The sequence below is a fragment of a genome, assembly GCF_019968985.1.
Source record: "MAG: Porospora cf. gigantea B chromosome Unknown PgB_NODE_193_length_29824_cov_255.936_13001-29824, whole genome shotgun sequence".
In the NCBI taxonomy this organism is placed as follows: Eukaryota; Apicomplexa; class Conoidasida; order Eugregarinorida; family Porosporidae; genus Porospora; species Porospora cf. gigantea B.
This window is the reverse complement of record NW_027178769.1, coordinates 1-16,824: the sequence shown is the minus strand read 5'-3', so window position 1 is coordinate 16,824 and position 16,824 is coordinate 1. Positions and strand designations below refer to the sequence as shown.

General features: G+C 55.4%; 9 protein-coding genes across 18 annotated transcripts; 4 read left to right on the top strand and 5 right to left on the bottom strand.

The window, feature by feature from the left end:
- Positions 1 to 1,106: 1,106 nt before the first annotated feature.
- Positions 1,107 to 1,403, top strand: KVP17_002511 (uncharacterized protein; the record flags this gene model as incomplete). Its single annotated transcript, XM_068518834.1, has 1 exon — positions 1,107 to 1,403. The coding sequence occupies one exon, from the start codon at positions 1,107 to 1,109 to the stop codon at positions 1,401 to 1,403; it is 297 nt and encodes a 98-aa protein (XP_068377377.1).
- A 159-nt stretch (positions 1,404 to 1,562) lies between these two features.
- KVP17_002514 (uncharacterized protein) lies at positions 1,563 to 3,713 on the top strand (the record flags this gene model as incomplete). 3 transcript variants are annotated; one of them, XM_068518840.1, is made up of 4 exons in its annotated part: positions 1,563 to 2,647; positions 2,675 to 2,836; positions 2,863 to 3,237; positions 3,266 to 3,713. In XM_068518840.1, the coding sequence occupies 4 exons, from the start codon at positions 1,563 to 1,565 to the stop codon at positions 3,711 to 3,713; spliced, it is 2,070 nt and encodes a 689-aa protein (XP_068377383.1). The 3 variants fall into 3 exon arrangements, with proteins under 3 accessions (XP_068377383.1, XP_068377382.1, XP_068377381.1); XM_068518839.1 differs by lacking the exons at positions 2,863 to 3,237; positions 3,266 to 3,713 and having other exon boundaries at positions 2,675 to 2,840; XM_068518838.1 differs by lacking the exons at positions 1,563 to 2,647; positions 2,675 to 2,836 and having other exon boundaries at positions 2,903 to 3,334.
- Positions 3,714 to 4,070: 357 nt separating this feature from the next.
- KVP17_002509 (uncharacterized protein) lies at positions 4,071 to 7,047 on the bottom strand (the record flags this gene model as incomplete). Of its 4 annotated transcripts, XM_068518829.1 has the most annotated exons (8): positions 4,071 to 4,198; positions 4,225 to 4,603; positions 4,633 to 4,702; positions 4,731 to 4,956; positions 4,981 to 5,049; positions 5,077 to 5,360; positions 5,389 to 6,658; positions 6,687 to 7,047. In XM_068518829.1, 8 exons carry the CDS (start codon positions 7,045 to 7,047, stop codon positions 4,071 to 4,073), a joined length of 2,787 nt encoding a protein of 928 aa, XP_068377372.1. The 4 variants fall into 4 exon arrangements, with proteins under 4 accessions (XP_068377372.1, XP_068377373.1, XP_068377374.1 ...); XM_068518830.1 differs by lacking the exons at positions 4,071 to 4,198; positions 4,225 to 4,603; positions 4,633 to 4,702; positions 5,389 to 6,658; positions 6,687 to 7,047 and having other exon boundaries at positions 4,727 to 5,371; XM_068518831.1 differs by lacking the exons at positions 4,071 to 4,198; positions 4,225 to 4,603; positions 4,633 to 4,702; ... (2 more) ...; positions 5,077 to 5,360; positions 6,687 to 7,047 and having other exon boundaries at positions 5,373 to 6,395.
- Positions 7,048 to 7,168: 121 nt separating this feature from the next.
- KVP17_002516 (uncharacterized protein) lies at positions 7,169 to 7,405 on the bottom strand (the record flags this gene model as incomplete). The annotated part of the gene is made up of 1 exon (XM_068518843.1): positions 7,169 to 7,405. The coding sequence occupies one exon, from the start codon at positions 7,403 to 7,405 to the stop codon at positions 7,169 to 7,171; it is 237 nt and encodes a 78-aa protein (XP_068377386.1).
- Positions 7,406 to 7,468: 63 nt separating this feature from the next.
- Positions 7,469 to 8,433, top strand: KVP17_002513 (uncharacterized protein; the record flags this gene model as incomplete). Its single annotated transcript, XM_068518837.1, has 2 exons — positions 7,469 to 8,066; positions 8,096 to 8,433. The coding sequence occupies 2 exons, from the start codon at positions 7,469 to 7,471 to the stop codon at positions 8,431 to 8,433; spliced, it is 936 nt and encodes a 311-aa protein (XP_068377380.1).
- A 164-nt stretch (positions 8,434 to 8,597) lies between these two features.
- KVP17_002508 (uncharacterized protein) lies at positions 8,598 to 10,991 on the bottom strand (the record flags this gene model as incomplete). 3 transcript variants are annotated; one of them, XM_068518824.1, is made up of 2 exons in its annotated part: positions 8,598 to 9,384; positions 9,412 to 10,991. In XM_068518824.1, the coding sequence occupies 2 exons, from the start codon at positions 10,989 to 10,991 to the stop codon at positions 8,598 to 8,600; spliced, it is 2,367 nt and encodes a 788-aa protein (XP_068377369.1). The 3 variants fall into 3 exon arrangements, with proteins under 3 accessions (XP_068377369.1, XP_068377370.1, XP_068377371.1); XM_068518825.1 differs by lacking the exon at positions 9,412 to 10,991 and having other exon boundaries at positions 8,598 to 9,374; XM_068518826.1 differs by lacking the exon at positions 8,598 to 9,384 and having other exon boundaries at positions 9,408 to 10,991.
- Positions 10,992 to 11,166: 175 nt separating this feature from the next.
- KVP17_002510 (uncharacterized protein) lies at positions 11,167 to 11,511 on the bottom strand (the record flags this gene model as incomplete). Its single annotated transcript, XM_068518833.1, has 1 exon — positions 11,167 to 11,511. The coding sequence occupies one exon, from the start codon at positions 11,509 to 11,511 to the stop codon at positions 11,167 to 11,169; it is 345 nt and encodes a 114-aa protein (XP_068377376.1).
- A 132-nt stretch (positions 11,512 to 11,643) lies between these two features.
- Positions 11,644 to 14,257, top strand: KVP17_002515 (uncharacterized protein; the record flags this gene model as incomplete). Of its 2 annotated transcripts, none has more annotated exons than XM_068518842.1 (3): positions 11,644 to 11,745; positions 11,799 to 12,737; positions 12,764 to 14,257. In XM_068518842.1, 3 exons carry the CDS (start codon positions 11,644 to 11,646, stop codon positions 14,255 to 14,257), a joined length of 2,535 nt encoding a protein of 844 aa, XP_068377385.1.
- A 49-nt stretch (positions 14,258 to 14,306) lies between these two features.
- On the bottom strand, positions 14,307 to 16,746 carry KVP17_002512 (uncharacterized protein; the record flags this gene model as incomplete). 2 transcript variants are annotated; one of them, XM_068518835.1, is made up of 3 exons in its annotated part: positions 14,375 to 14,405; positions 14,434 to 14,792; positions 14,821 to 16,746. In XM_068518835.1, 3 exons carry the CDS (start codon positions 16,744 to 16,746, stop codon positions 14,375 to 14,377), a joined length of 2,316 nt encoding a protein of 771 aa, XP_068377378.1. The 2 variants fall into 2 exon arrangements, with proteins under 2 accessions (XP_068377379.1, XP_068377378.1); XM_068518836.1 differs by having other exon boundaries at positions 14,307 to 14,792.
- Positions 16,747 to 16,824: the final 78 nt, after the last annotated feature.

Below are 16,824 nucleotides of genomic sequence, written 5' to 3'. Positions count from 1 at the left end.
TGAACGATACCTTCGTTAAACTCGTTACCTGGTACGACAACGAGTGGGGTTACAGCAACAGAGTTGTTGACTTGGCCAAGCATGTTATGGCTTAATTGTATTCTTTCGAACATTCATTTGCAAAGCACATATGGCGTTTGCGAAGCAGCTCTCTTGTTGCTCCGGTCTCAAATGTCTCTGCCGTAAATCTACCCCACACTCATAAGACGGAGGGAGATACACGTTCAACAGCATATTACACACGTGGTTGTGACCCTGCACTCTCTGAGGTGAGGGGCTAATGTATTCTTCTTCGCTTTCCAATGCAATCGTCCCGACGCCGTGTACGTGTTGTTGTTTTTCAACGCAATCGTCCTTGAGCGGACGCTCTTCGTTGAGGGCGAAGCGATCAATGTAAACGCGTTTAGCAGGCTATACACCTTCACGAACCCAAGGAGAACATTTCCAAGGAGTAGCCTTGAGTACCCAAAGAGTATTGGGACCAGTGCTCGGTCGCCTTCAACAGGCTGTCCAGAATAGTCTGTGAGACTGCTGTTCGGCTGACGAAGAAGGTGGAAACAACAACACAATTAGCCTTACAAGCTTAAAGTGGTTCGTCAAGCTTTCCAAAAACATATAATTGGAACGAGCATGATACACCGCCACCAAAACAACAATCCCACAACATTCGTTGACGACACGGGTAACGACTGGGATACTGCTCAGATGAACTTCCCCTGGACCTGCTACTCTGAGGCGAGGGACTTTGCGTCCCGATCGTGCCGATTCGCGCCTGTTCCTGAACAGGAGGCATTGTAGCCCAATTGGAAAGGAGCAATGCTTTTCTGAAGGAACAGGGCCAAACGAGTGCGCTCGGTAGGTCAAGAAGTTCCGAATTAGCCTGGTAGACTCCAATCTATCATCTCTCTTCGAGACATGAGAACATGATGACAGAACTAATGTTTTATCGTCTGCACCCTCAGTGACTGTTCATTTCTACAACTTTCGAGTGAACGTTCGTTTGCAAAACAATTTATTATGGATCCAGCTCTCACTTTGCAGGGCGCAGACGACTCCGTGTGGCCCCACAATGAGATATGTGGACTCAAGAAATAGTATAACATCAAATGCAACTCTCCACCTGTGTGTTTATTATTGGAGCAGTCGGAGCCAGTTGGGTCGACCACGACACACTTTTGAACAAGATAGATGGCGACCAGGCTGTGGCGGCGCTCCAGCTGCTCGCTGACGCGGAGGACGTTGACACACGGCAGCTTCTAAATGCCGAACTTGAGTCCATTGCTCGTTCAATTAGTCGCAAGAACCACCCGGCCCGGCCTCGCAAGGGTCCGAAGAGATGGCGTCCCGACTCCCGCAGCAAATCGCACGGTCTTCGCGGACCGGACTTCCTGATGAAGCGATAGAGTATTCTTTATAACGCTGGCAGTAACGAACAATGCATCTATAGACATGTGTTTCTTTTGCGTTTAGAAGAGTATTAGTTTGGTTTTCACTGAGGTGTACGTGTGCTTGATTAATAACAGCACACTCATATCACTGGAGATTTTAGGGATTCTCCGGACATGAGTGCTAACATCTCCAGCAATTCGTCAGATCATGCGTTAGACGCATCTCTACAATCAGCATCCAAGGAGGTAACGGGAGTCAGAACAGCGGCTACACCCCCTTCTCCACTCCCAGAGGGCATTGGAACAAAAACGATCGTCACGGCCAAGCCGGAAACCATGGCTCTTCCGAAATCAGAAGCCCCCTCTGAAGCTGCATCTAAGAAATCAGCAACCATGGCTCTTCCGAAATCAGAAGCCCCCTCTGAGTTCCAGACGAGGAAAATCCTGTACGAGCAGCCTGGGTTGCCCGCCGAGGAGAAGGCGTCCAAGATAGCTTCCGACGAGTCTCAAGACGCCGAGATCAGCGCCGAGAGCCGGGCTGGGCCCCGCCACGTCTACCCCGACACGAGAGAACCTGGCTTCCTACCGTACATGAGATCCGGTAGTGTCTCCCTGGAGATCCAGGCGTCACTGACCAGCGATACGGTGGTGGAAATCGACCCTGCTGTTATACGGAAGCAGAACCTTGGGCAGATGGAATGGGTGCTAAGCCGAGTTTACGGTTTCATGGACACCGATATGCCTGAAATCTGGCGACCACGGCCTTCAGGCTCGCGTTACAACAGTCAACGAGACCTGGCTGGCGACACATGTGGAGTCCTCAACCTAATCACTCTTTACAACGAAACAAGGCAGATCGAGTTCGTCTACAAGGCACGTGCCCTCATAAAGGAGGTGCACGAGGTTCTGGGCCGCGCAAGGGTGGACGAGAAGGATTTGGTTGGCCGAAGTAGGCGGTGGAGCCAGGTTTTCATCCGGCCACCTGAGCGACTGGGTTTGAGTACAGATGATCACCCGGTTCTTGGGGGTCTTCGCGACGGCTACGACATTCATGAGAAGTACGTGGAGGGGGACGGACAAACCTTCGAGAACCTCCTGCGGTGGGCGTACGCCCTCAACCGCTTCGCGTTGTGGACTAGGGACGTTACCTACAACGATCAAGCGGTGGAGATGCTGCAGTTAGCGCATCGCGCCTTCTGCAAACGACCCGGATCGGACAGGCCGCGTTTTATGTACCGTATGGACGTGGACCGAACTAAGTGAGGAGCTGGGGGCTTCGGACACAGATTCAAAACCAACAGAGAGGCACCGTTATCTACCTTCGAAGCCTACTGCGTGTACACTCTAGTCGCAGAGTTGTACGATGCCGAGCCCCAGGAGGGCGACGAGGAGGAGGTATCTGTGTTGGTGGAGGAACGCAACGACTGCGAGAAAATGGTCGAGTACTCGTGAGACGCCTCCAGCTTCAACACAGACTTAAAACGTTGCAGACGGCGGATCCGTTGGAGATTGGGATGGCTTTCTGGTGTTGCCACGCGTTGCCGGTGCCACCTGCGTGGGTGAAGCAGCTGAAGTCCAAGACGTGGAAGATGTTCGACGACCTCGAGGACCAACTGTACTGGGCTAGGGAGCCTTTCCGGAGGCTGATGCACCGGGAAATTGTAATGCTGCTCGGAGTTCTGCTGATGGACCCCGATAAGGATAGAGCTTTATTCGTGAAGGAGCAGATTCCTACGTGGATGGATCAGATATGGAAGCACGATCGTATCCGTTCACCGAATAGTTGGCTGTTGACATTGTTGCCTTCAGCCTGGGATCCACAGGTGCAACCGGCAGAGGACTTTACATTGTGGGGGGGTGCCTCAATCGTGACTCAGCGCGCAAATGGAGCCGATACCCAACCCCAGACCCCACATTTCAAATGTGTACTCCCCAGAGGTCCCTGACCCCTCAAAAATTAAACTCGGAATCTTCCAGGTGGGTTGCGACCCTGACACTGCTTGGGGAAGAGCAATGCGGGACAACAGATGCAACGCTCACATCATGCCTCCTGGCGCCCTTGACCCACACCTGCTGACGATGGGTCGACGACTGGCGGAACCGCTCTACGCGATGTCCGCTAGAACTTCCGAGTTGCACTCTGCTGCTGTCACCGGAGAAAGCGTGGATACAAGAGGCAGCGCAGTCACCGGAGTCACCAGAGGAAGCTCTCGGAAGAGCACCAATCCCAGACACGCTGTCACGACTGACGGACGTGTAGAGGTGGAGGTCACATCGGCGCTGGCTTCAGTCAGCAGTTCTCGCCCTCAGTCAGCGCATGGGTAAAGACGAGTCGTCACAAGAGCCCAGCAAAGGGTATGAACGAACCTGACAAAAGATACGTTCTCCACTCATGATTCGCAGGACAAAACAGAAGGCAATGTACGAATTAAATTGGTTATTGCATACTTACCTTGCCTTTGAGAACGAGGGCTCCGACATCCTCATCTCCTCCGTGGCGCTGCGCATTGCACACGGCGGTCAGTAATACGGAGTGGGCTCACACTTCGTGGGACCCAGTGGCACAGTTTTTACCGAAAGGCCAGACGTTCGCGTCTCGGCCAACAAAAATACCGCTGTACGATTACGTCAAGGATGATATCGGAACGAGACAAGAATTAGTTTTGACTTTGCAGCCTCAGTCTACACTACTTGGTCTTTTACTTGCCTTCGTCTTGTGACTTGTATTGCTAGTCCCGCAGCAGTCAGAGTGAACACCAGCACCAGTGATCCGAGGAAGTCCAGCGTGACCATGGCCGGCTTCAGGGGAGCTGTGTAGGAGGCGTAAGGAGCTCACACGTCAACGCGCGAATGGGAAAGTTCATGAAATCTAGAGAGAGACTGTCTAGTCGAAAGTTCTGCTGATAGACATGCCATAAGTACAGACAGAAGCCAGCTGAGAGGTAACTTGCTCCCAGACTACCGGCTAGCGACCCCACAGAGGACATCGCCAGGTACGCCGTCGTGAGCGCTACCAACCCCACCAAGAAAGGCGAGAAGCTGAAGGGCAGAAAACAGGACAGGGCCAGCAGAACCAGCGCTACGGACAACCACGCAGGGTACAAAATGCCGAGGAAGATCGCGATACGCGTGTTGGTCCAGAAGAGGCCTCCCACTACAAAGCTCAACAACAAGCACACAGTCTCACTGATCAGAGGGCTGACCAAGTGAAATCGCTGGGGTGTGGACGATGTGAAATACCTACGAGAATTGACAGGAGGAACACCAGCTGCCCCACGACGGTCGCGTTGTGCAGTGGACGTTGGGTGGGGTCGCTAAGTCGCACAGGGTCTGGAGTCTCACTCGCTCACGAAGATGCACCAGGCTGTGGGAGCCAGGAGCAAGGACACCACAGCAGATAACAGAACTTGGGATTTGAAATCCGAAACGGGAGGGAGGCTTGACAAACGACCCAGATCTGTTCCACCTGGACCGAGCAGAGGCTTTCCATCGGGACCTAGTAAAGGCTTTCCATCTGGACCCAGTAAAGGCGTTCCACCTGGACCGAGCAAAGGCTTTCCATCGGGACCTAGTAAGGGCTTTCCATCGGGACCTAGTAAAGGCTTTCCGGGACCCAGTAATGGCTTTCCATCGGGGCCCAGTAAAGGCTTTCCATCGGGACCTAGTAAAGGCGTTCCTTCGCCCTCACTCCCCGAAAGGAGGTTGCCGAGCGCTGCTTTGACTTCCTCCGCCTGCCGTGCGCCCTCCGCCTGCTCCGCTTTGGCGGCAGCGGCTGCCGCCTCAGCTGCTTTCTCCGCCGTCGCCTCGACCGCTAGCCCCTCCTTGAGCGCCGCTGTGTCCTCGACAACTTTACCCCCCAACGTAACTGCTTGTGGATTGGACTTTGGAGGCGGTTTGTGGTGGACGCCGGGTTCGGGACCAGCTACAGGGTAAGGTGCGACCGCCAAACACCACACGACGAAGGGTACAACCCTGCAAAGCATTTCAGTCACGCACAAACTGGAACCGCTCTTTCAGGCTTGCGTGCTCCGCCTTGACTGAGATTGTCGCAGTGCACTCGGCGCACAGCAGCGATACCACTTCGCTCAGGGCGAGGTTCGTTTGGCCGAGCTCCCCAACGAGTTTGATGAACTGCTGCTGCAGCGTGCTCGTCTTGGAGTCCATGACTGTTAGCTCCGCCGATAGTCCGTCCTTCTCATCCTGTAAAGAACGAATCTGGCATTCCAGATCAGCCACCTGCTCCTTCGATCTTTTAAGGCGCTCTTCACATAGCCGCAGCTGCTTCGTGGCTTCTGACACCGCAAGGCTCAACTCTTCACGCACCTGCTCGTGCGAATTCTCGACAGAAACAAGCTTTTGCTTGTGGAGGTCGTGAACACTGCGAAGTTTGTCAACGAAAGCCTGCATCCAGAATTCTGTAGATGCTTCGCTCCTGCTATATAGGGTGGCCGAGGTCACCAGCGAGTCTAGGACCGAGATGCAGTCCGCCCAGTAACGGGCCTGGTCCGTTTCAAAGTTGGCCTCCAGGTCGTCGATGAAGGACTGAAAGAGTGGAACCAGGAACGCCTCCACCTTGTCGGTGTTGGCGCTAGTGGAGTGCACCACGGTGAGCGCCATTAGGGCGGCGCCTGGACCATCAACGTGTGGCATCATCTGCAGCTTCTGCAAGTTTACACTGACGGTAAGGCTGTGATGGTCCAACTCCTGAAGGAATGAACGCACCGCCTGGGGAATGACGTCAACTATGTCCTCGAACGTGAGCAGTTGCTTCCAAACCGTCGTTGCCTCGCTGCCCTGTGGCATGGCCTGGAGGTCTTCCGGTGACAGAAAGCAGGATACGTCCAACCACCACCGCAAGAGGCTGCATTTCTGCGGGCTCAATGTCTGATTGGAGACGCCCATGTAGTGGACTATATGGTAGATACAGTGAAACCGCATAAATGACTTCCATCGGTAGTTTTTCGCGGCGTTGATGAAGTTCAGCTGTCGTCGGACTCGGGACACCATTGCGCTTACCGTCTGACCTAACAGCTCTGCCTTGGCTGCGCATTCCGCCTGCACCAACCCTCTACGGTGGGTTTCTGTTTCTACCAGGCTCTTGACCTCCGTGAGCTTTCGAAGCAGTTGGCTTGATTCGGTTTCGGCGACGATGACTTGACTTTCTAAGACTTCGACCTTCTTTCGGAGTTCTGCCTCGCGTTTCTCTCTCTCCTCGTCCTGAGGACGTCGTAGGTCAGTAGATAGGCTGTGCTCTCTGAGTTCCAAAGACTCTGTGTGTCGAGTCGGCCCGCCAGTCACCAATCTTCAAGTTCTGCGCAGCGATAACATCCAACAGCGCCCTGTTCTCGTTTCGGACCTCTGCCAAATCATCAACTGACGGGCTGGCAGAACCCTTTATTGGGCTAGCCGACCCAAAGGGTAAGAAGTTTCTCCACGACGCCCCAGGTATCTCGGGTAGCTGTGGAGCCTTCTCCAGCTTCATCAGGGTGAAGCACATGGCGTCGAGCTTGGCTAGATAATGCTTCGACCGCTGCTCGGTGACCAGCAACATGTCCTGATTGGATAGAACCACGATACTCACCTCCAGAGCGGCGTTCCGCTTTATTTGGGCTTGCAATTGGCTCTTAACGTCGATGCCGTCGGAAGTTACGCGGTTCATCTGTCTTTTATGACATTTTTTTACAGTACAATCACTCTAATCTGATGGGCTATCCTGCCCTGCCCCTAAAAAACCTTAAACAGATCACTTCGGAATTACTTTCATTTACAAAGTTACGAGATTAGTCTCGTGTGATCCACCTCCACTGGGCGAGAAGACGTGTTAGGATGCCGGGCTCCTCTTTGATGCGGTACTTGGTGACGGCAATGCAGTTGTTGGGCAGGCGGGGGGGTGTCGGATTCTGCCTCTTGATGGCGTTGCACTGGGCTTCAATGTCGCGGCACATGCGGATGAAGGCTGTGTCAGCAGGAGGGTTTGCGCAGGCCGCGCTTCGGAAGGTTACAGACTCAGACGACATCGGAAAAGTTATGGTGCGAGGCGAATGTTTGCGTGACGTTGGGAAAATGACTAAAACGTAGCAATGCTTTTGGAAGTTTGCGTTGATAATGCGGAGTCAGTGCGGAAGGCCTTAGCTGGCGGCGCTGACCGCTTAGAGTTGTGCGCCGCTCTTAGTGAAGGCGGTTTGACACCTTCTGCAGGGTTCGTCGACTGGACGGCTGCGTTCCTGAAAAAAACGCCAGTCCAAGTAGTGGTGATGATTCGCAACCGCAAGGGAGATTTCGTTCTCGATGAGGATGACATCCGCATTATGAAGGAGGACATAAAGGTGCTGGGGAAGAAGCACATCCACGGATTCGTGCTCGGTGCTTTGCTTCCAGACGGATCCCTTGATGTGGAGACGCTGCGTGCGTTATTAGAGGGCGTGGATCTTCGCAAGCACACCTGCACTCTCCACCGATGCATTGATCAGGTCTCTGACGTAAAGCGGGCCCTAGGCCAGGCGTATGCCCTCGGATTTCGCCGGGTCTTGTCCTCTGGAGGAATGCCCGATTGCAGTGCGGGCGCCGCGAATCTGAGGCGAATGCGCGAGTACACAGCAAACAAAATGTCGGGCATGAGGATCGTAGCTGGCGCAGGCCTCTGTGGCGCCAACGCCGAACGCGTGCAGCGATTGACTCGTGAGTTAGACGCGTACACCGTGACTCAGAATGTGAAGAGTACCACGGCTCTTTCAAGATGGTTCGCAAGTCGACCATGAACTTCAACCCAAAGGCAGTGCAGTTCAACCGAGCTGGTCAAACCTCAGGAGAGAACCTGGAGTCGTCAGCCAAGGAGTCGTCAGCCAAGGAGCCTATGCCTGCTCCGACACTTCCAAACAAGCGGCTGAACGCTTTCATAGGAACCTTCGCGCAGGAGTCTGCAACATATGATCCGGATTACGACTACCACGTTCCTAATACTGAAATGATGATTCTGGTCAAGATGCAAATCGGATCCTCTATGATCAATCACAAGCTCTTGAATGAAGTCAACAAGACGAGGTAAGGATGTCTGTGACGAATCCTACACACCCTTCTACATCAAGGAATACCTGCATCTCATCATGAATAGACCCCCACTCTTTCCTGTAGGTTTATATTACAGCGGTAACTTGGTCGGCCGTTGCCGTCGACGCGGACTTCTATCAGACAGCCATTCCGTACAGCTGGTTAATGGCGGCCCGCAATCCCACCTCTTTTCTTCTTGCTGATGAACCGCCGCTCGTTCAGCAGGCCTCGCCGACTTAAGTGCAGGCAAAGAGCGTGTGCAGTCCGTTCCGCGTCTTTGTCGTGGAGAACTGACACCACCGTCCTCTCCGGCTCCGGATGAGCGGTGCACCGCATCTCAAATCCCGCTTCAATGGCAACTTCCGACTGCAGCAGCCCACCAACGACAAACACGTCCGAATTCGTTTGTAAAGTGTTCAGGTTGACGCATGACGGCATACGAGCGGACCGACCGGCCAGCCAAAAAAAAACGCCCTCGAAGTCGTCACTGGTCGACCCGGCCATCTCAATCGGTTGCAAGTCCCTTACCAAAAGCTTAGTCAGCTCGCACGAGGGTCCGGCCAAGTACAGCGTGGCGGAACTGCTCCGACACGCTAGACGTACAATATTCGCGGCCGCGTAGGCGGCCTCGGCGCCGCAGTCGACGTACCGCAGCGAGCAGGCCAGGTGCAGGTGCTCGGCGACGAACCCCTGCGTGTAGAGGTAACCCTCCGTAGGCATAGACATCCCTGCTGCGTCGTCTCTCAGAGCGGAGAAAAGAGAGGGTGCAGGTCGAACGACGGCTCCTTGTTGAGACATCAGCCGTGTTGTCTGGTCGCACCCAAGGTACTTTAGCGTGGTCTGCACGTACATTGCGTTAACCTCCTCGAATAGGGACAGGACGAAGTCCAGATTACCTGAAGGCGGCGTAGTCTGCGGCGCACAGGCGGATGTCTCCATGGAGAGAACCCTGAGTTCGAAGTCAAGGGCTGCTCACCGCTCCAGAACGCGCTTCTTGTGCACGGTGAGCTCTGGCTGGCTTAGCATCTCTCCGATCTTCGGAAACGACCCAGGCGCTCGCACTTGACTGTTCCAAGGGAACGTCAGGAGGTCGGAAGCTGTAGGTCTCGAGTTGGCGTCGCGACTGACCATGCATCGTATCAGATCCACAACGTAGCTCGGCACGCGCTTCGAGAAGCTCTCAGGGAAGAGGCCTCGCTCGAGAAGGTCGATCAACACGCATGAGCGTTCCATGCTGGTTTTGAAGGGCTCATGCCACAGTTCGAAGAACAGAACGCCGAAGGAGTAGACGTCAGCGTTGGGGCCGTACCAGCCTCCCTTCTCCTGCTCGGGGGCCGCATAGAACCGAGTGCCCATGCCGCCACTCAGGTGGAACTTTCCCTTCACGTGGCAGTCGAGGCTGTCTCGGTCGCCGAGGACGGTTGAAAGCCCGAAGTCGCCGATCTTCAGCTGGCAGTCTAGGAGGTCAACCTCCTTTGCACTGGCGTCTGCTTTCCACAGCACAAAAACATTCTCCGGTTTCAGGTCGCGGTGGATGAAGCTCCGTTTATGAAGGAAGTCCAGCGCTGTGACAATCATTTCGAAGAAGTGCCAGATAACGGCTGGCTGCTTGAACACCTCGCGAGTTTCGATGACGTCGTAGAGCGTGGAGCCACGGACGTACTCCATGGCCAGGTACAGCGTCATTCCGCAGTCCTCGTCGGGAGTTGGACTTGAGTGGCTGGTCTGGAGCATCCGACTCAAGGTTGTAGAGAGCCTAGCGGGAACGCTGAAAGCCATACATTCGACCCAGGCACTGTAGTATCGAACGATCAGCCCATGCGCCAGCGTAGCTGCGATTTTCGCCTCGCGTAGTACCAGAGACCAGGCAGCCTTGTTGGATGACGGTAAGCGGATGGTCTTCACAGCGAAAAGCTTGTCTGGATCTCGTGAGTCCACCTCGGCACCCTTCACGCAAAGGGAAACCGATCCGAATCCTCCGGATCCCAGCACCCTCACGACCTTATAATCTCGAACGAAACGGCTGGTAACCAAGTCTGCGGGCGGCTCGTCATGATACACATCCATGGATACAATTACTCCTGCCTCGGCAGCCTGCGTGGGAAGAAGGCCTTGATAGAAAGGCTGCGTTAACGGCACTGCAGGAAGGCCAAAGGCCTCGCAGAGGAACGGCAGGACGCCTTGCATTACCATCACGCTCAGCTGGGACGCGTTAAGCAGCGAATCTACTGTTGGGAAGGATGTCAGCGGCGTGAAGTGGTTCGTAGGCTGTAGCTCCTTAAGCGTATCGATCAATGCCAAGGACGCCCTCCATTTCAGCCCGTAGGACTCGGCTTCGTCGTAGCAGATCTCGACGTGCTCTGCATCGAAGATCAGCGTTCGGAGAGTGATGCAAACACGGTCCACTCCTTTTGGTCTGTTCGTCCAGTCGAGCAACAGATCGGAGGCCACGACGCGAAGGACGAAATCGAATTGGGGAGTACTCGGTTCGCCAAAAGACACCCCCTCCTCAGAGGAGGTCCCACTGTTTCCTGCGTACTCTTCCACGACTGACATGGCCAGGAGGGCCTCTCGCTCATTATCTGGAGCCGAACGCAACTCCCAAGTGGTGTTCCAACACAGTAGCAGGTGGCTTCTGCAATGTAGGAGCAAGTCGCTTGGCCCTGTAGGCCTCTCTTGGAGACGGTTTTGTTCACAGAATGCAAGCAGGGCGTCACTTACCCACATTTAGTTATTTCTGCCCGTGTGCTTCCTGCACGAAGAGCAGCTCGTGGTCCAGGTTACGTACATAGAGGTCCCCACCTTGGAGCTCGATCTCCAAGTCTGAAAGCAGCATCTCAGCGAGCCGCTGCTCCATCTCTCGAATATCTGGGGGTGCACCCTTCTCGCTCTTGTGAACCTTCTGGCCCCTCCATCTGCCCGTCGTCTTGTCTAAGTGCAGCGTGCAGTTAAGGACGTTGTACACTCTGATGGTGAACGGAATTATGGTCTTGCAGGAGTCCTCGATCGTGACCTTGGCTCTTTCGATGTTGGGGTGCCCGGCAGACCCGTGGAAATTGCCGTCGTATGGTGTCATGGCGAGCAGAATGACGTATTTCTGACTAATGTCTACAGATGTGACCAAAAATTCCTTCCCACTCTTGTCTCGCTGTGACTGTAGAAGACTGTTTCCCACTCATAGAAGACTCAGTCTTCGCTGTACACATACATGATGCCTGGCCTAGCACTCGGTCTTCACTTCACAGAGAGGCTTGGCGTCGCATTGTGGTGCGACGACGATCGCTTCGAGTGCACGGAGTACCCCTACTGTGTGAGTCTCGAGGCGCTGGTCAACAGCCAGCGGTGCTCGCGAACGTGATCCAGTTCGCCGCCCGACGGGCTGAGGGGGAATTCACCATCGTGATCTCAGCAGCAGCCAAAGCGCAGATCAAGGGGCACGTTCGCGCCGTCGTCGACGCGACAGCACAAGCAACGCTTACTCTTCGGCCAGCAGCTGATTTCCTCTTCTCCAACGCGGTGCACGCGTTACTGAACTTCAGTTCCAATGTTGGCGCCTCTGCAGTTCAACGGCAGGCAGCATTGAAAAGTCGACTGGACTTGAGCAGAACGGACGCGGTTGCGGCGCTTGGAGGCGTGGTCGCCTACGCTAGGCGGTCTTTGGAGTCTGCCGCCTTCAGTATGGACCAGATCGCCGAGCTTAAGATTGGCGACTACATGAGCGTGGACGTGTCCACTGCAACGGATATAGGCATGTTCTCCGACGAGAAGCAAATGCGAGAGCGTCCTACAGTGCTGAGTCTCTTCCAGCAAAACCTTTGCGCCCCCAAGATTAGTGCCGCGGTTCTCAAGCGCTGGGTGAAGTTGCCTCTGAAGACTCTCGGGGCCATCGAACACCGGCTGCATACAGTGGCGCAGCTGGTTGACAGTGACAACGGCGAAGTCTACTACAGCTTCAAGCGGCTGTCGCGCCGGCTCTCAAACGTGGAGCCGGTGCTCTCGAAGCTGAAGCTGCAGCCTATAGTGAAGGTATACGACTTCACGTCGCTGATTGGAGTCGTGGAGGCGCTGATCGAACTGGAGGACCTCATGTCTCGGTCCGCTGTGCGTCTGCCTTTCGCCCAGCGACTCAGTGACGTGGTCCCGCAAGTGAAGGCTGCTCGACAGGTCTTGGCCGACCTCGACATCCAGGAGTCCCTGCGTCGTGAGACACCTTCCATCAAGCCGGAAACACACCCAGAGCTCCTCGAAGCATACTGTAAATGGAAAAACACCGATGGCGAGCTGGAGGCCCTAGTAGGAGAGGTGGGACCCAAGGGCCTTTTCAACAGATCTGGATGGCCCTTATATCGGACACTACAACACTTTTCGTTCCGCAGGGTCAGCCGATGGCGGTCTGGATGCCCTCCCTGGGGTCTTTTCTCGCCTTTCAACTGACTGAGGAGTTCAACGAGACGGAAGTGGCGGTTCCGCACGCAAGCTGGTCCTTTGAGTTTGAGAAGGACGGCATGGCCTTTTTCAAGGCGCCACTGCTTCATGACTACGACAACGTTGTTGACGCCATTCTTCTAGAAAAGCAGACGCTGGAGACCCGTCTTCTGCGTGACATGCAGCAACGGCTGGCCAAATTTTCAGGCGCCATCAGTGAAGGCGTCGCCGTCGCGGCTGAGTACGACGTGCACTCTGCCTTGGCCAAGACGGCTGTTGACATGCGCTGGTGCCGCCCCACGCTGGTCGCAGAGCCCACCCTCCGTCTGGTGCAGGCCCGTCATCCGGTATACGAGGTGATGTCCTCTCTCGATAGCTCATGCTTCATCCCCAATGACCTGGACATGTCCCAGAGCCAGTGCCATCTGATCACGGGCCCAAATGGCAGCGGCAAGAGCGTTTTCTTGAAAACCGCTGCCATCGCCGTTTACCTCGCGCACCTGGGATCTTTCGTTCCTGCTGAATCGGCCACGATCGGGTTGGTTGACGCTATCGTATCAGTTATGGAAATTCGTGAGACAGCGACCATCGAGAACAATTCGTTCTTCTCAACAGCCCTTGTCCGTGTAAGCCAACTCCTCCGAAGTCTTACGGGGTCAACCCTGCTCCTCATTGACGAGTTCGGAAAGGGTACGGCCAGCTGCTGTGGTATTGGGCTACTGGCAGCTCTCATCAATTATATCGGGTCCATGCCGTCCGTTCCGCGTTGCCTGTTGACCACTCATTTCCAGGAGGTAGTATCGCTGGACCTGGTCAAGATCTATCCAGCGCAACCGGTAGACGTGTTTTATATGAAGGCGGAGTTGAACGGTGAGGGCGACGACCTCCAGTTTAAGTACGCCGTGGAACCCGGAATAGCTTCCAGCTCCTACGGAGTGCTCTGCGCCCGCGCTTGTGGAATCCCCGATGATGTAGCAGTGCGTGCCTCGGAAGTGGCTGATGCCATAAAACGGAGACGCCTGATACTGCCGATTACCGCGCTCACCTCAGAGTGCCCACGAAGCAAGTGCGTGGACTTGTACCGAGCATTCCTCTCCGCGGACTTGACAACCCCTGCTGGCATGCAGGCCTTGTTGGAGCTGGTGAACCCCCCTGACGTTTCCGAAGGCAGCGTCGTGTCGAGGATCACCGCTCGAACTGAACGATGCCGAGCTCGGAGGTCGACGCCCTTCCCAAAAAACTGCTGCACCCAACCTGTCGAAGCGGAGCTGCCTCCCTCGGCTGCCGACCTGAGGGTTGTACGCTCACACGGCTCCCTGTTCGACGTGACGATGAAGCCGGACACCGCAGCTGCCGAGGATGACATCACAGAGGCCAACTTCGTTGTTTTTGATTGAGTATTGAGACGACACTCATTGGACAACACAGAGCTGTCGGAAGGCAACTTCATTGTTTTTGATTAAGTATTGAGACGACACTCATTGGACAAAGCGGAGCCTGGACGACATTTGTCGTCACATGAAGAACACCTTCTGGTCTATCAACCTGCGTGTGTCGAGTCCCACTGACCCACATAAGGTTATTCTCCTCCGTCATCACCGTCAACAGCATATCAAAGGCCTCTCTGGTGTAGTGCTTCTCAGACAAGTTGTTGACTTCATTCTGGAACTGTGTGAAGTCCATGAAGTCCTGGGAACACCCTCGTCGGACCCTTCCAGCGATTTGCCGGAAGTGCGTTAGTACGTCCTCGTTGACATCCTCCACTGGCAGCGGCGTGTCAGGCCGCTTGGTTGGCGGCTCCACAGCCAGGGGTGGCGTCCGCTCTCGCTTTCGTGGAGGGCTATCGCTGAGCTCAGACTCGCTGTCGTCGTTGGCGTGATCCTCTCCAAACAGGGAGTAGCGCAGCAAGTGAATCGCTACCTGCGCGTCTGACTGGGTACGACAGGACCGCCGAACTCACCACGGTGATGCTATCCTTCAGCTTCAGCTTGGCGTGGGCAGTGGCCAGACGTACACAGGCCTCCAACGTGCGTGCCGTGGGTAGACTTACGCCTGCCGACTTGCGGTCCTTCACTCGGCGCTGCCTCAGCCGACAGTAGAAGTCGGCAATCTGGGAGGCGGCCGCGGACGTCAGCACTGGTGCGGGCCTCTTCTTAGCGTACTGGATGTACTTCTTGAGGAAGTCATGCGACAGAGTGGTTCTGCGGCCGTCAGCGTCCTCAACCCACACCTCAGTGTGGGTCTCCCCCTCAGTCGAGGGACCCAGAGCAGTCATGCCGCGAGTATAGCCGCTGTACGCGATGAGTTTAGAGCCTTTGTTGTATCCCTGGTGCTGTTGGAGAACTTGGGAACTGATTCGTCTGTCCTCCTCCTTGAGCTGTGAGTCCCGAACCACGAACATGAGATCGAATCGCGACAGCAGCGAGTCGGGAAAGCTGAGCTGCGCCCTCAGGTCCACAGACTCGTCGAAGACGCCGTAACACGGGTTAGCAGCCGCCAGAACGCTGCAGCGAGCGTTAAGCCTCGCCTGAATAGAAGCCTTGCTGATAGACACTGTCTGCTGCTCCATGACCTCGTGGATAGCGACACGATCGTCAGACCCCATCTTGTCGAACTCGTCAATGCAGACGAACCCGTTGTCGGCGAGCACTGTCGCGCCTGCCTCCAGCCGCTTGTGGCCCGTGTCACGGTCTGATACGACAGCAGCCGTCAGACCCACGCCTGATGATCCCTTGCCGCTGGTCGAGATCGCCACCGGCGCAGTATTCAGCACGAACCGCAACATTTGGCTTTTGCCGCAAGAAGGGTCACCGATAAGCATGACGTGGATGTCGCCGCGAATTCGAGTCCCTTCCTTGGTGTGCTTTGGTTCCCCACCAACCAGTTGTAGAAGGAGTCCACGCTTTACCATCTCGCGTCCGAATATGCTGGGGGCGACCGAACGAGACAGCACGGCCAGCGCGTCTTTGCGTCCTGCGATGCTCTTGATCTCTCGGACATCCTTAGGCGAGAGCGCTGCCTCACGCAAACCGATACACTCCACGTTGTTGACTATCAACAACGGCCGACAGTAGCCATTGTACTTCCCAACTACCTTATGGTGTGTGGTCCTGAAGACCCCGTAGCATCGCACCCTGTTGCCTGGTTTCACACGGTCCACTAAGTCGTGTTCGAACACGACGTCAACCGATCGCGGCAAAAGTCCGTGAGGGGCGCACTCCGGCGTTTCCTGCACAGTGGCGAACTGCGCGTCCTTGAACAGCGAGAACATGGGATCCACCTCGAAAGAGCGGCCATCCTGGTCATGCAAGGGCACGGGTCCGCCCGCGGGCTGCACGCGGGCCACCGAATGTGGGTCTGGGAACAGCTTGATGAATGTGTTCTCACCCCCGACTGTAGAATAGCCCCTCTGTACGTTGCGGTGGCTCACGGAAGACACCCGAGTCAAGATGCCCTCGACGCAAACTACTCTATTGCAGAGTGCGCTGTTCAGTCCTCGAGGTGTCACGTGATTACGGCCCAACCACCCGCAGAGGCCAAGCGAACTAAACCGTACCAGGGGGTGGTTGTCGGAGAGCCCGCGGGCTTCCTTGACGAGGGAGGCCACCGCATCTATGACTGGCGCGAGATAGACGTAAGGATTCCACACCACCAGTTGGCTCAGCGTGCCGTCGACCTCCGATAAGTCGTCCAGGCGCACAATCAACCTAGGAATGCCTCTATCCAGCTGCGAGAAGAACTCCTCCAACTTCCCTGTCTGCTTTGCTTGAGACAGCCACCGAAAGGCGGCGTTGAGAACGTCGGTGTAGAGCTCCCTGTCAGCCCTCGACAAGGCTACGCTTACGCGCTGGTCTAGTGATTCGAGCAGCGATACTCGATTGAACATTCACAATTCGTTTGCTAATTTACAACGGAATTCGGCGCTGTGCCGTGTTGTGGATCAAATGATGTTATGTGTTCGTGC